The following is a 13,562-nucleotide window of genomic DNA, read 5'->3' as shown; positions in this document are numbered from 1 at the left end:
GTGAATGAATAAGTCAATGAATGAATTAAATCCTGCTTCTCTGCCTTCCATCGAATCATTACCTTTGTTGAAGAGGTGAGAACTCTGACATATATCTGAGTATTGAGACTCCCAGGGAGTTACCTATGTTACTGCTTGGGGAAGGAGTTTGAGCACACTTGGAAACCCAAGTGCTTTGTGGTTGTTGGTAATAGAGGAACCAGGTTTGAACACTGGGCCTGTGCACAAGTGGCCCTGTGAGCCTCATAAGTTCCAGGAGTGATGGAAGATGCCTATGGTCCAGGAAGAGGCTGATTACACCTGTGTTTTTGCTCACAATGGGAATGAGAAGGGAACTCTTCCACAAATCCCATTTCTGCCATCCTTTGTCACGATCCTCAGGCCTGACTCCTAGCCATGGCGTTTGGCTCTTGAGGCAATCTTACTTGTGGGCAACTCCACACCTGTGGAGAGACCCCTTGTCCTGCCCAATCAGGGCAGAGAAGTTAAGTTGAGGATGAGAACAGATAGGACCAGGCCTCTGTATGGCTGGGGAGAAAACTGGAGCCCCTGCTGGGGATGGGTATTGGCCTGGGGCATTGATAGAGTCTGGACCTCCGGGAGCCTTTGAGGAGGAAGGTAGGAGTGAGCCGGATCAGGCTCCCTCAATCCCTGGATTCTCACAGGTCTGGACCTGGAGCTGTCACTAGAGGTGGGGACTATTGGGTCAGCCTGGACTAGGGCAGCATGTGAAGCGTGAAGAAATTGGAATCTATGCAAGAGGAATCAGATAGCTACATAATTAGGATGATTCCAGCTGGAACCAAACATGTCAATGGGGAGGAAAACCCGATATATGGTAGGATCGGGGGGGAGAAAAAGGGAGAAGAAAAGGGAAAGGATAGAGGCAGATGAGAAGGGAAGAGGAAGGGGAGAAGAAGGAAAGGGAGGAAAGAAGGAAAGGAAGGAGAGGGAGTGAAGGAAGTCCAGACCTGCCCTGCCCTGGCCGGCATGAAGGACTGGAGACAGAGACGCTGCACCGGTGCCACCCAAGGGCCTCCATCCCCAGCAGAGGCCTTAGGCTGGGGGACAGAGGGAGAGAAGTGACCCATGGGACCTGCTGCTCCAGGGTTTCCCTGTTTCTGTGTCTCACAGACTGGCTGCACCTCCAAGCCTGGCCAAACCCTGTGTTTGAAGGAGATGCCCTGACTCTGCGATGTCAGGGACGGAAGAATATACCACTGTCTCAGGTAAAGTTCTACAAAGATGGGAAAGTCCTTCGTTTCTCTGAAGGAAAGCAGACTCTGTCCATGGGAGCAGCAACAGTGCAGAGCCATGGCCAGTACCGCTGCACCGGGCAGGTGATGTATATTTCACAGACATTCTCACAAACTTCAGAGGCTGCCATGGTTCAAGTCCAAGGTGAGTCACCAGCTGGGAGTTTGTGGGGCAGGAGGTGCCACTCAGGGGTCCTGTCTCTAGGGGTCAGTAGCTCTCTGGGCAGGACCCCTGTCTCTGGCTGCCCCTCATGCTGGACCAATGTGTGGGGCCCTGAGGTTTCCCAAGACGTTGTATGAATGTCCCCCTCCCCACCACGGGACACATCTGGAACTAGGGGAAGGAGCAGGGAGATCACTGGGAGGGGATGCTGGGAAGAGGATGGACCAGTCCAGGCTCACCCTTCCCCTCTGTGGACTAGAGGACCTCGAAGGCCCCCACTGGCTGTGAGGGAGTCATTTCAAAGCTTGTGGGTGAGGACAAGAGGACAGGTCCTGGGGATGAAACTGCCTCCCATCAGGGTCCCCAGGCTGCAGCCTGGGATGAGTAGAAGCTCAGGTCTCAGCCTCCTGGGGCTTCACCACCATGGACTTGTCTCCTGAGCCCTGGGCCTGCATCTCCCCAGAGCTGTTCCCGCCTCCTGTGCTGAGTGCCATCCCCTCTCCTGAGCCCCGAGAGGGGAGCCTGGTGACCCTGAGATGTCAGACAAAGCTACACCCCCTGAGGTCAGCCTTGAGGCTCCTCATCTCCTTCCACAAAGACGGCCGCACCTTGCAGGACAGGGGCCCCCACCCAGAACTCTGCATCCCAGGAGTCAAGGGGGGAGACTCTGGGCTTTACAGGTGTGAGGCAGCCCTTGAGGGTGGCCAGGTCCAGAAGCAGAGCCCCCAGCTGGAGGTCAGAGTGTGGGGTAAGTGCACGAGGGTGGGGAGACACACCCAGGGGTCTGGGCGCGGGGCAGTGGGACCCCCTGGGAGGAAGGAAGTTGGAGGAAGGGTCCCTGGGAGAGGAGGAAGCCAGGGTCCTGGGTGGTCAGGCTGAGCCTCCCACCCAATGTGTGTCCCAGCTCCTGTGTCCCGCCCTGTGCTCACTCTGCACCATGGGCCTGCTGACCCTGCTGCGGGGGACATGGTGCAGCTCCTCTGCGAGGCCCAGAAAGGCTCCCCTCCAATCCGGTATTCATTCTACCTTGATGAGAAGATTGTGGGGAACCACTCAGCTCCCTGTGGGGGAAACGCCACCCTCCTCTTCCCAGTGACGTCAGAGCATGATGCTGGGATCCCGTCCTGTGAGGCTGAGAACAGAGTCTGCAGAGGAGTGAGACCAAAAGCTCTCCCTTGTTGGTGCATCTTGTCCTCTAACTGGGCTCAGAGCCCTGGAGGTTAGGATAACAGTTCACTCATCACTGCACCCTCAGCAGCCTGGCATGGAGTGAGGGGAGCTTGGAGGGGCAGATGTGTGGAGGAAGAGGAATCTCAAGCATTAGGAAAACAAGAAAGGGCAACAGGACTCAAGCAGTGAGACGTGTCCTCTTTTCACAACCATAGAAGTTGTGGATCCTTCTAGAGAACTGGTTTCCTGTGGTCTCACCAACTCTGAGCCTTCTAGGTCTTGGCCTGAGACATAGGCAACTTCTCTCCTGCAGTGAGGCCATAGGGTGTGTGTGAGGGGTGGGGTGGGGGCGGGGGCAGAGCTCGAGGCACACACAGGATGGGAACAGAGAGGTGGAAGGAGCTGGAGTCCCGTGTGCAGGTGGGCTTGGGAGACCTGCAGGAGCCCAGAATCCTCGGCTTGGCCCTCATGACTCTCCAGGCTCTCTAGGCACCCTCCCCTCTGAGCCATCTACATTTCCTTCTTCCCCTTTGCTGCTGGGGTGAGCCATTGATACGGGTCTGTATGCCGTTCTGCAGAGGAAGCTCTGTGGCCTTACAAACAGGGTTGGTTGGTTTGTTTTTTCTTTTGTTTTTGTATTTTTTGGGGGAATCACAGGCCTCTGAGTTCCCCAGAACTCCTCATAGTGCCAGGGGAGAAACAATAGCGGTTTTGTCTAGGTGTGGCCTGAAGATTCGTGAAAGTAGCTCTAAGGCTCTGGGGCCTGGGTGTCAACTGTGACCCTGACCCCGCATCCTTTCCAAATGGTCCTGCAAAGCTGCCAGGACTCCCACTTTCTACTGCATGTCCTAACCTTCCATGCCTGGGAATCTTACCCAATAAAGTGAGGTGACAGAATGAGTGCAAGTCAGTCTCAATGTGTGTCAGCATTCTGCAGCTTCCTTGGTCTCAGAGGACTCTATGAGCTCTCTCTCCTCACCTCACTCAGAGCTGGGTGGCACCCTTAAGCCCCTTCTCCAGCCCAGGGTACCAGCTCATAAAGGGGCTCATTGGCTGTGGGCACAGAGAGTCCCTGCTAGAATCCTTTGCCCTGGATTTCTCCCCGAGGGACCTTGTTCTCCAGCAGCGTCATTGTCAGTGCAGGGCAGGATTCAGGAGTCTGGCCATACCGGACTGATTTGGTTTGATTGGTTGGTTTGTTCCTTCCTTCCTTCTTGTTGCCTTGTTTGAAAGGTGAATCTTACAAGTTCCCTAGCAAAGAATCAATCTCTCCCAGAGAGAGGTCTGACCTTTGCCCCCCGCTATGGGGTGCCGATCTCTAGGCCCCGGGATGCCATACCTGATAAGAGCATCTTTGTTTGTCCAGGGGCCTTGGCCATCAGGCAGTTCAACAGTGTGATTTATGATGGGGGATTTGGGCTAAGTACTGTCATTTCTACCTCCAGAGGGACTGGAGACCAAAGATATCAGCCTGACCTTTGGAAGGGCTGGTGACTGACAGTCAGCCACGTGGGCAGCGTATGATTTAGTCCTAGTAAAAATTCTGAGGCTTGGCCGAGCTTTCCTGGTTGGAAATATTGTGTGTGTGTTGTCACACACTGATGCCAGGAGAGTACCCCATCCCAACTCCATGGGAGAGGACATACTTAGTACTTCCCTGGACTCTGTGTGCTTCTTTCCCAGGCTGATTTTAATCTGTATCCTTTCCCTACAATAAGACATAACCATGAATATAACAGCTTTCATTGTATTCTGTGAATCCTTGTAGCAAATTATTAAAACTGAGAGTAGGTTTTGGAACTCCTTGAACTTGCAATAGGTGTCAGAAGCAAGGGCGGTCCTGTGTGGACTGTGTTCTCTCTAACTGTACACTTGGCTAAACTCTCACACGTCTTATAAAATGTACACACTGTCGCAAGATAAAATACCAGTTAGGAAGATGAGGTCAGAAGAAAGCAGGATAGGAAAATAAGTCGCAGCAAGGAACAAGCTCAGTATCCAAACGATGTTTTAGTGTTTGATCCATGGCTACAGGAGGGCTACAAATGCAGCTTTCTGCTTTCCAGCAGCAACTCCAAGAGGGCAATAAAGTCTACTGTAAAATCACAGGGCTGCTTAGAGAAATGGCCCTCCTGTTCCTACCACTGGGAGGCATTTTTTCTCAAGAAAACACTGTGTGATAATGAACAGCATCTTTAGCCTTATCTTTTCCAAAGCCCCACTGAATATTCCTGCTTTATAACAGTCTTTGACACAAGCTATGGTCATTGATTGCAACAAAACATTTCAGGGGAACAAGTCTGCACCATCCCCATATGAGGTGGCTTGGGTTTTGTCTTTCTGATCATTGAGCTAAACTTAGTGATTCTCAGTGGAGGTAGAAATCCCAACTTGGAGGACCTGTGCCAGACTGAGCCATAATTATGTATAGAAGCATATGGCATGCTTTTGTTGTTTTAAGGCTATAAAAAAAGGTGATAAACATTCGATTGATTGACGGATTGAGACAGAGTCTTGCTCTATCACCCACTCTGGAGTAAGGAGCTGCGATCATGGCTCACTGTAATCTCCACTCCCCCTTCACCCCTGGCCTCACGCCATCCTCCCACCTCAGTTGCCTGAGTAGCTGGGACTACAGAAGTGCACCATGCCCAGCTGATTTTGTATTTTTGGTAGAGACTGTGTTTTGCCATGTTGCCCAGGCGAGTCTTGAACTTCTGGGCTCAAGTGATCTGCCTGCCTCAGCCTCCCAAAGTGGTGGGATTTCAGGCATGAACTACCATGCCCAGTCAATAAACACTATTTTAAAGGATTTTGAGTAGAGCATGGGAGCATTTTTTTAAGGGTAATATTCCTCTCCCCTGTCCAGGAAATATTTTCATAAGCCCAATATGTAACTAGGTGAAAGTCCAGCTATTCTAGTTGAAATAGAGATGAAAGCCCAGGAATTACACCTGCCAATGCTGCCCCATTTTTTGCTCATCTGCAATCCCTGAGCAGAGGAGCTCCCTAGAATCCTTAAGGCTCCAAGGCATTGCCTTGGGGTTTACGTGAAGTGCTGAGATGGGCTACTCCCTCCAACTTCTACAAGAACAGTTTATTTTATTTTTTTTATCATATTGGTTTTCTTGTAACATTTCTATTGAGGAAAGTTTGCATGGATTTTTTTTTAAAGTTCAGTAGCCACTGTTCTAAAGGAGGGACTTAGTTGCATAGCCTTTGGATAATACTTCATAAGGTGAGCTTGGAAAGGTAGAGAATTAGGGACTATACCCCATCCCCCCTTCTCCATCCCCCCACACAGCTAGCCACAGTCAGCAAAATTGGCTATCCCTAGTGCTAGAAATTGTCCATCATAGAAAACTACTCTCCACCTCTTCTTGCTCCATGCAGAGAGCAGTATAGAGGTTGCTCCTTAACCCTCCACTTCTCCTTCTGTTTCTCATTTCCTCTTCTAGAAGTTTGAGAGGGAATCCCCAAGCCCTCCCCTACTTCTCCTCTTCTTCTTCTTCTGCTCTTTCTTCTTCTTCTTCTTTTTGTTTTTTCTTTGAGATGGAGTCTTGCTCCATCGCTCAGGCTGGAGTGCAGTGGTGAGATCTCAGCTCACTGCAACCTGTGCCTCCTGAGTTCAAGCGATTCTCCTGCCTCAGCCTCCCGAGTAGCTGGGATTACAGGTGCCTGCCACCACACCTGGCTGATTTTTTTTTTTTTGAGACAGAGTTTCACCATGTTGGCCAGGCTGGTCTTGAACTCCTAACCTCAGGTGATCCACCCCACTTGGCCTCCCAAAGTATTGGGATTACAGGCGTGAACCACCATGCCTAGTCCTTCCCTAATTCTAAACCATTTCTGTAGATTAGAAGAAAATATCTCCATTGTTGGTGCACTGCTACCACGCTTTCTCCCCTCAGAGGAAGAAACCTCTCAAACATAGAAAATCCTGCCTCACAGTCCAATGACTCAAACTCCAAGCCACCTCCAACGTTCCAAAGTCAGAATCCCAGGCAGTCTCTCTCTCCCCTTCAAAGAAGGATTTGACCAAGAGAGCAGAGGGCCATGGGTGCCACAAAACCATTGTATCTGGCAAGGCATTTGGGGAACTTGACAGGGAAGAGAGAGGATCTTGCATGTGATAATGGAAAATATTTAATGGGAAGGAGAGGAGTGAGTAGCCCTGAGAAAAGGGAAAATGAGATTGCCTTCTGAATCTCAAAGTGTTAAGTACATACTTGGTACATCAGAGATGAGGCATGCATGTTACCCCTAAAGAACTACAAAAATGAGATGAGGTGTTGTGAACAGCTCTCAACAGAGTAAGTATGGGGGAATGTACCTCAACACAATAAAACCCATATATGACAAGCCCACAGCTAATATTATACTCAATGGAGAAAAGTTGAAAGCTTTGCTTCTAATATCAGAAGCACAACAAGGATGTCCACTTTCACTACTCCTTTTCAACATAGTTCTCAAAGTCCTAGCTAGAGCAATTCTTCAAGAGAAAGAAATAGAAGGCATCTTAATAGGAAAGGAAGAAGAGAAATTGCCTTCATTTGCTGATGACATGATCATATATATATATATATATATATACACACACTAAAGACTCAATCAAAAACTCTTAGAACTGATAAATTCCATAAAGTTGCAGAATACAAAATCAACACACAAAAATTAGTAGCATTTCTGTATGCTAATAACAGGCTATCCAAAAAGAAAATTAGGAACCATCCAATTTACAATAGCAATAAAAGATAAAATAGATGTAAATTTAACTTAGGAGGTGAAAGACTTATATACTGAAAACTATAAAACACTAATGAAAGAATGGATGAAAACACACATAAATGGCAAGATATTCCATATTCATGGATTGGAAAAGTTAATACTGTTATAATGTCCATAATTAACCCAAAGGAGTCTACAGATTCAATGCAATCCCTATTTTTAATTTTATTCCAATGTCACTTTTCACAGGAATCAAAAAACAAATCCCTGAATTCGTAGGGAAAAACAAAAGACCAAAAATGGCCAAAATAATTTTGAACAAAAATAACAAAGCTAAAGGCATTGCAGAACTTAAATTTAAAGTATATTATAAAGCAATTGTAATAAAAACAACATCGTAATGCCATAAAAACAGATCCATCAACCAATGGAACAGAAATAAACCAATGCATTTGTAGTTGATTGATTTTTGACAAAGGTACCAAAAGCCTACAATGAGGAAAGGACAATCTATTCAATAAACTGTGCAGGAAAGCTGGTTATCCACATACAGAAGAATGAAATTAGTCCTTTATCTTCCACTATGCATAAAAATTAACTCAAAATGGAGGAAAGACTTTAAATGTAAGACTTGACACTGTAAAACTACTAGAAGAAAGCATGAGGGGAAACCCTCATTAACACTGGTCTGGACAAGACTTTTTTGGATTTGACTCTGACAGTTCAGGCAACAAAAGCAAAATAAACAAATGGGATTGCATAAAACTAAAATGTTTATGCATAGCAAAATGAAAACAACAAAGTGAAGAGACCCACGGAATGGGAAAAGTATTTTCAAGCTATACATCTGATTAGGAGTTAATATCCAAAAATATGAAGAATCCAAACAACTCATTAGCAAAAAAACAAGTAACTTGATTAAAAAATGGGCAAAGGACTTGAACAGACACTTCTCAAAAGAAGGTATTCAAATGGCTAACAGGTTCATTAAAAAATGCTCAGCATCACTAATCACTAAGGAAATGCAAATTAAAACCTCGATGAGGTATCACTTCACACCTGTTAGAACGGCTTTTACCAAAATGCTAAAAGATAACATGTATTGACAAAGACACAGAAAAAAGGGAACACTTGTACACTGTTAGTAGGAATGTAAATTAGTACAGCTGTTATAGAAAACAGTATGGAGGTTTCTCAAAAAACTAAAAATGTAACTTCCCTATGATCCAACAATCCCACTTCTGGGAATATATCCAAAGGAATTAAAATAACTATGTTGAAGGGATATCCCTTTAACATGAACTCCCATGTTTACTGTAGCATTATATACAATCGATAAGATGTGAAATCAATCTAAATGTCCATCAGTGGATAAATAGATAAAGAAAATGAGGTGTATACACACAATGGAATACTATTCAACTTTTAAAAAGAATGAAATTCTGTCATTTTGAACAACATGAATGAATCTAGATGATACTATGCTAAGTGAAATAAGCTGGGCACAGAAAGATAAATAATGCATGATCTCATTTAGATGTGGAATGTAAAAAAAGTTGAGGCTGGTCCGAGTGCAGTGGTGTTTACAACTAATTGATCACAACCAGTTACAGATTTCTTTGTTCCTTCTCCACTCCCACTGCTTCACTTGACTAGCCTTAAAAAAAAAAAAAAAAATTTGAATCTGTGGAAGAATAATGGTTCCTAGAGGCAGTGGGTAGGGGAGGAGCGAAGGAATGGGGAATTACCGATCCAAGGGTACAAAGTTTCAGCTGGACAAGAAGAATAAGTTATGAGATCTGCTGCACAGCAGGATGACTGTAATCAATGATAATATGTTATATATTTCAAAATAACTAAGAGAGCAATTTCAAATGTATCATCACAAAAATATCAAGAAAGTGAAGTGATGGATATGTTAATTAGCTTGATTTAATCACTCTGAATTATAGACATGTATCAAAACATCACATCGTACTATATAAATATAATATAATTATAATTTGTCAATTAAGTATTATTTAAGTATTCTTAAAAAGAAACATTGTAATGTGGGGGGTAAGGGAAGTGAATACCCCTGGAAAAGGAAACAATGATATTGCCTTCTGAGTTCCAAAGTATTAAGACAATATTTAGTGGATCAAAGATGAGGTGTGCAAATTATCCCTAACAAAACAAATAATAAAATGAAGCTATGTACATTATTAGAAAAATGAGGTGGGTGTTGTGGACCTATTGCAAAAGGAGAGTCATGGAAGTATACACCCTGACAGTGCCCATTCAAGTCCTGTCTAGGGACTCTGTCAGCCAGACTCAGCATCAGGCAACCTCACAGAAGGGAGATGGACACCATAGATAGTCATCAGAGTGCTGAATCTTAGCTCATCTCCTTTTCTCTAGCACCATGTTCCCTAGGCAGCCTTCTATTGACAGCTCCTCATACTGACTGTGTACAAGGAGAGAATGTCAGGGCAATGGAGCTACAACTGGCGTATTTGACCAGAACTCTAACCAAAGAAGGCTTCTTGCCCCCATCCCTTGGTGTTCCTTTATCCTGCCTTGTTTTTCCTCACGGTACTTTATCACCTGATGCTACAGATCTGTTTGTTGTGTATTGCTTATCCTCCCCCAACCTTGACCCTGATGATAATGTAAGCTTCAAGTTTTCCTGTTCACTGCTGCATCCCACACCTAGAATGGTGCCTGGCATTTAATTGAAGCTTGATAAATATTTGTAAGATGAATGGCTAATTTTATATGTCAGTTTGATGACACCTCTGATAAAATGAAGCAGTATTCCAGATTCTGATCAACTCTGGGACATTGATGAGTTAGAATTTGAGCCTGTACTGTGAAAAGTGCTGAATTAACCAAGAAAAATGGCATCATGTGCAGACCTGTCTGAGCAGCCCACAGCTTTCCTCTGGCCACTCCCCTCCGTTTCTTTTGTGCTTTCTTTGTGTGCCTTCAGTCTCAAATACAAATTAATAACAACAAAGGAATAAAAATACAAATTAATGATGACATCAACAATAATAATCACACTGGAGGCTTTCTATATGCCAGGTAGTTTTGTTACTTCTCAAATTTGTTTAATCAAGTAAAATTCTACCAGCAAGACACCAGGAGACCCGAGTTTTGGCCCCAGATTTGCTGTTAAACTGTGTGACCTTGAGGAAGTCTCTCCACCCCTCCAAATCTCTGGTTTTTGTTTGTTGTTTGTTTGCTTTTTAGTTTTTAATTAGTGAAATAAAGGGTTGGACAAGATCCGTAGATTCTAAACTTTTTTCTTTTAGCAAGAGCACCCTATTTTCAAACAATCCTGCATCAGAACTCCCTATGTGAAAAGATAAAAGCAGGCTGTCTGTGGTTGAAGCTCCCTGGCCTTGCACCTGCTTCCCTGCGGCAGTCCTTAAGACAGCTCCTCAGAAAGCCCAGGAGAACAGATTAAAAGCTCCCGGAGCCCCTCTCATGTTCTCCAAAGGCCAGACCAAGAATGAAGCAGAGAGTGTTATTTCATGGCTTTACTCAGGGGGAAAGAAGCTCTTTGTGATGGGAGACAAAAGATATCACTGGCTGGGGAACTTCCTCTTTGCTCCAACAGAACAGAAGAGCAGGTGAAGTGTAGTGATTCCCAAACTTTAGCTTGGAGTAGAATCATCTGGGGACCTTGATAAAGCAGGTGGATTCACAGGCCACACTCCGCTTTCCCCCATTGTGGCTCTGTGGGTCTGAATCAGCGTTTTAACTAGCTCTCAGCTTGATTATGATGCAGGTGGTACGAAATCTACACGTTGAGAGCAATAAGCATCAGGGAGTCACAGGACATGCAATCAAGAGGAACATGAGCTGAGGCCATTTTAGGAAAGAAGGGCAGACACACTGTACTTAAGATGTAAGTTGAGGGAAGGGTCTGTGTGTGCATGAACCAATCTGTGATATGTGAAGCCTGAGAGACAAGGAATGGGTTGCTCTTGCAGTGTGGTTAAGGGGATCAGCCCCGCGTGTTCCATCTCTGCATATGTAACAGGCTCATCTGATGAACAGGCGGCTGGCATGGAAACACCGAGCTGGGTTGTACCTCCCGACAGCAATGCTTGCTGTCTCTTCAGTCTATGGGCTGATTGGTGCTGCCAGCTAACATTTTTGAATAAACCTATTCACATGTCTTATGTTAGAGACTTCCTGTGTATTTTCTTCAATAATCACAGACCTTGGCCAATTAGCAAGGGGCCCCAGGTCTTCCTGATGCTGAAGCCCACGGTCTTTATGCTTAACCAACCTTCAGTAATAACCACCACTCACATTCACTGAGCCCTCACCATGTGCCAACTCCATGCCAAATGCTTTCTAGCCATTAGCTCATCTGATTTTCGCAACCACCCTATAAGGTGGGTATTGTGAGTATCCCATCCTATAGACAAAGGAACCCAGCCAGTTTGGTTCCAGAGGCATGCTCTTCCACACTGCCCACCCACTGTCTCCTTCCAAATCTTCAGGGCAATTTGCTGACTGAAAAAGGTAAGGGCAGCTTTGAACTCTTAAAAGTTTAGCTGTTTCACGATGATTCCTTTAGTAAGATTTTGCTTTTGCTCTAGGGTAACCATAACTAATCCTCCAAAGTCGCGCACTTTTTGAGAGTGAAAGGGGGCATTATTAATAATTGGGCCAGGATAATAGGCTGACATGAGGACCTTCCTAAGAAACCTTAACACAGTTGCATCATCTGCTTCAAACTGCGTCCATTCTCTTCAAATGTCTGTCTTTCATGTAAACCTTCGGTTTTAGCAGATAACTTTGACTCCACTTCAGAGAAAATCAAAACCACCATGCAGGCCTTCCCTTAACTGCTTGTCACATACAAACCTATCTGCATCTCTGCTCATTTTTTTCTCATGAGAGCAGAGGCCCATCTTGTAATCCAAGGTCAGTCTTCCTTTCCCTCGGCTCTGAATCTCAGCTCCCTCCTGTCTTCTGGGTATGTGGGGGATGCGATGGGTGGAAGAGAGGCCTTGCTCCATTATCATCACCTTTTCCCCCAATCTTCATCCGCTCTCCCTACTGGCTCTGCTCCTTAGCATTTAAATATGTTCAAATCTCTCCCATATTAAAACAAAATCTTTGGCAATAAAACCATCCCTCCACCCCATGCTTCCCTTTTGCCTCCCATCCTCTATTTCCCCTCGCCATCAAAGGTAAACTTCCTGAGTGCATGACTTATAAACTCAGCAGGTCTGTACGCCCCTGATGCGCTGCCTGCAGTTCATCTTTGTAGCCTCATCTCCACTCGTCTCCACCTCCAGCTCTCGGCCCCAGCTGTGTGGGCTTCTCCGTGCCTCTGTGTGCCCCGCTCTCTCCTCCACCCCAGGGATCCTGCACAGGCAGCTCCCTCTGCGAGGACTACTCTTTTCTCTTCTGTTTGACAATGACTCCTTCGGGTGCACTTCAACAATTTGCAGACTCTTACAGTTTTCTCCAGCCACCTTCATGGTTCAACTGAATAATCACCCTTTTAACACTGACACTTAAAAAAGAAAAAGGAAAGAAAGGAAAAAGAAACCATATATCAAGCACACAGGCTGGCCCCAGAATAGGATAGAAGACAGGTGCAGACCTCAACATGCGTTGCCTTGGGAGGCAGGTGGTTTATTTGGAACTTACTTGTGAATGACTCCTGCAGGACCACGGCTCTGCTGTGTGCATCCCCAGCTTTCCAGATCCGAAGAGAAGCTGAGGAGAAAGTTTGAGAAAGGTTTGGCATTTTATTATCTTTCCTCCGTTCTCTGTACCAGAGCAGGGCCAGCTTTACACTGCACCCTCTTTCCCAAGGCTGTTACATCAGAAGTAGGGTGGGGGGCTGATTTCTCATTGGCTTAATTTCTCCTAAAGATCCGGGAAGAAGAGAGAGAAGATCTAAACGTTACTGATGCAAGTACTTTATTATATATAGTAATGTCATAGTTTTGTCTCTCTCCAAGGCACACCCTTAGATGAAAGCTTGGGTGGAGGAAGTCTTTCTGGGAGATAATCCAAGAAGAAAGAATGAGGAAAATGAGACAAGGAAAAGAAGAAAGCCAAAAAAAAAAGAAAAAGTGTGTTAATAGCTGATTACTGTTGTGGACACCTGGGGCCCAATCCCTCTGAGGAACCAGAGAGAACATGCCTCAGAACTGCTTAGGAAATAGGGCTGGGGGGCTGGAACATTTATCCACATTTACCCACCAACGTGGCCCTCCCTTAGCTCC

General features: G+C 45.6%; 1 protein-coding gene across 1 annotated transcript in view; it reads left to right on the top strand.

Moving 5' to 3' along the window:
* Positions 1-13,562, top strand: part of LOC105715500 (Fc receptor-like protein 6) — a 30,831-nt gene that overhangs the window by 16,455 nt on the left and 814 nt on the right. The window contains exons 2-5 of the mRNA XM_064370818.1: positions 1,135-1,401; positions 1,883-2,167; positions 2,324-2,638; positions 12,998-13,069. Of these exons, the coding sequence (XP_064226888.1) occupies positions 1,135-1,401; positions 1,883-2,167; positions 2,324-2,638; positions 12,998-13,069 (939 nt within the window). The remainder of the gene's footprint in view (positions 1-1,134; positions 1,402-1,882; positions 2,168-2,323; positions 2,639-12,997; positions 13,070-13,562) is intronic.

The sequence above is a fragment of the Aotus nancymaae genome, unplaced genomic scaffold (assembly GCF_030222135.1).
Source record: "Aotus nancymaae isolate 86718 unplaced genomic scaffold, 86718_ANA_hifiasm-v0.15.2.pri h1tg000108l, whole genome shotgun sequence".
Classification (NCBI taxonomy): domain Eukaryota; kingdom Metazoa; phylum Chordata; class Mammalia; order Primates; family Aotidae; genus Aotus; species Aotus nancymaae.
The sequence above is the reverse complement of the archived record's forward strand: the minus strand, read 5'-3'. Positions and strand labels throughout refer to the sequence as shown.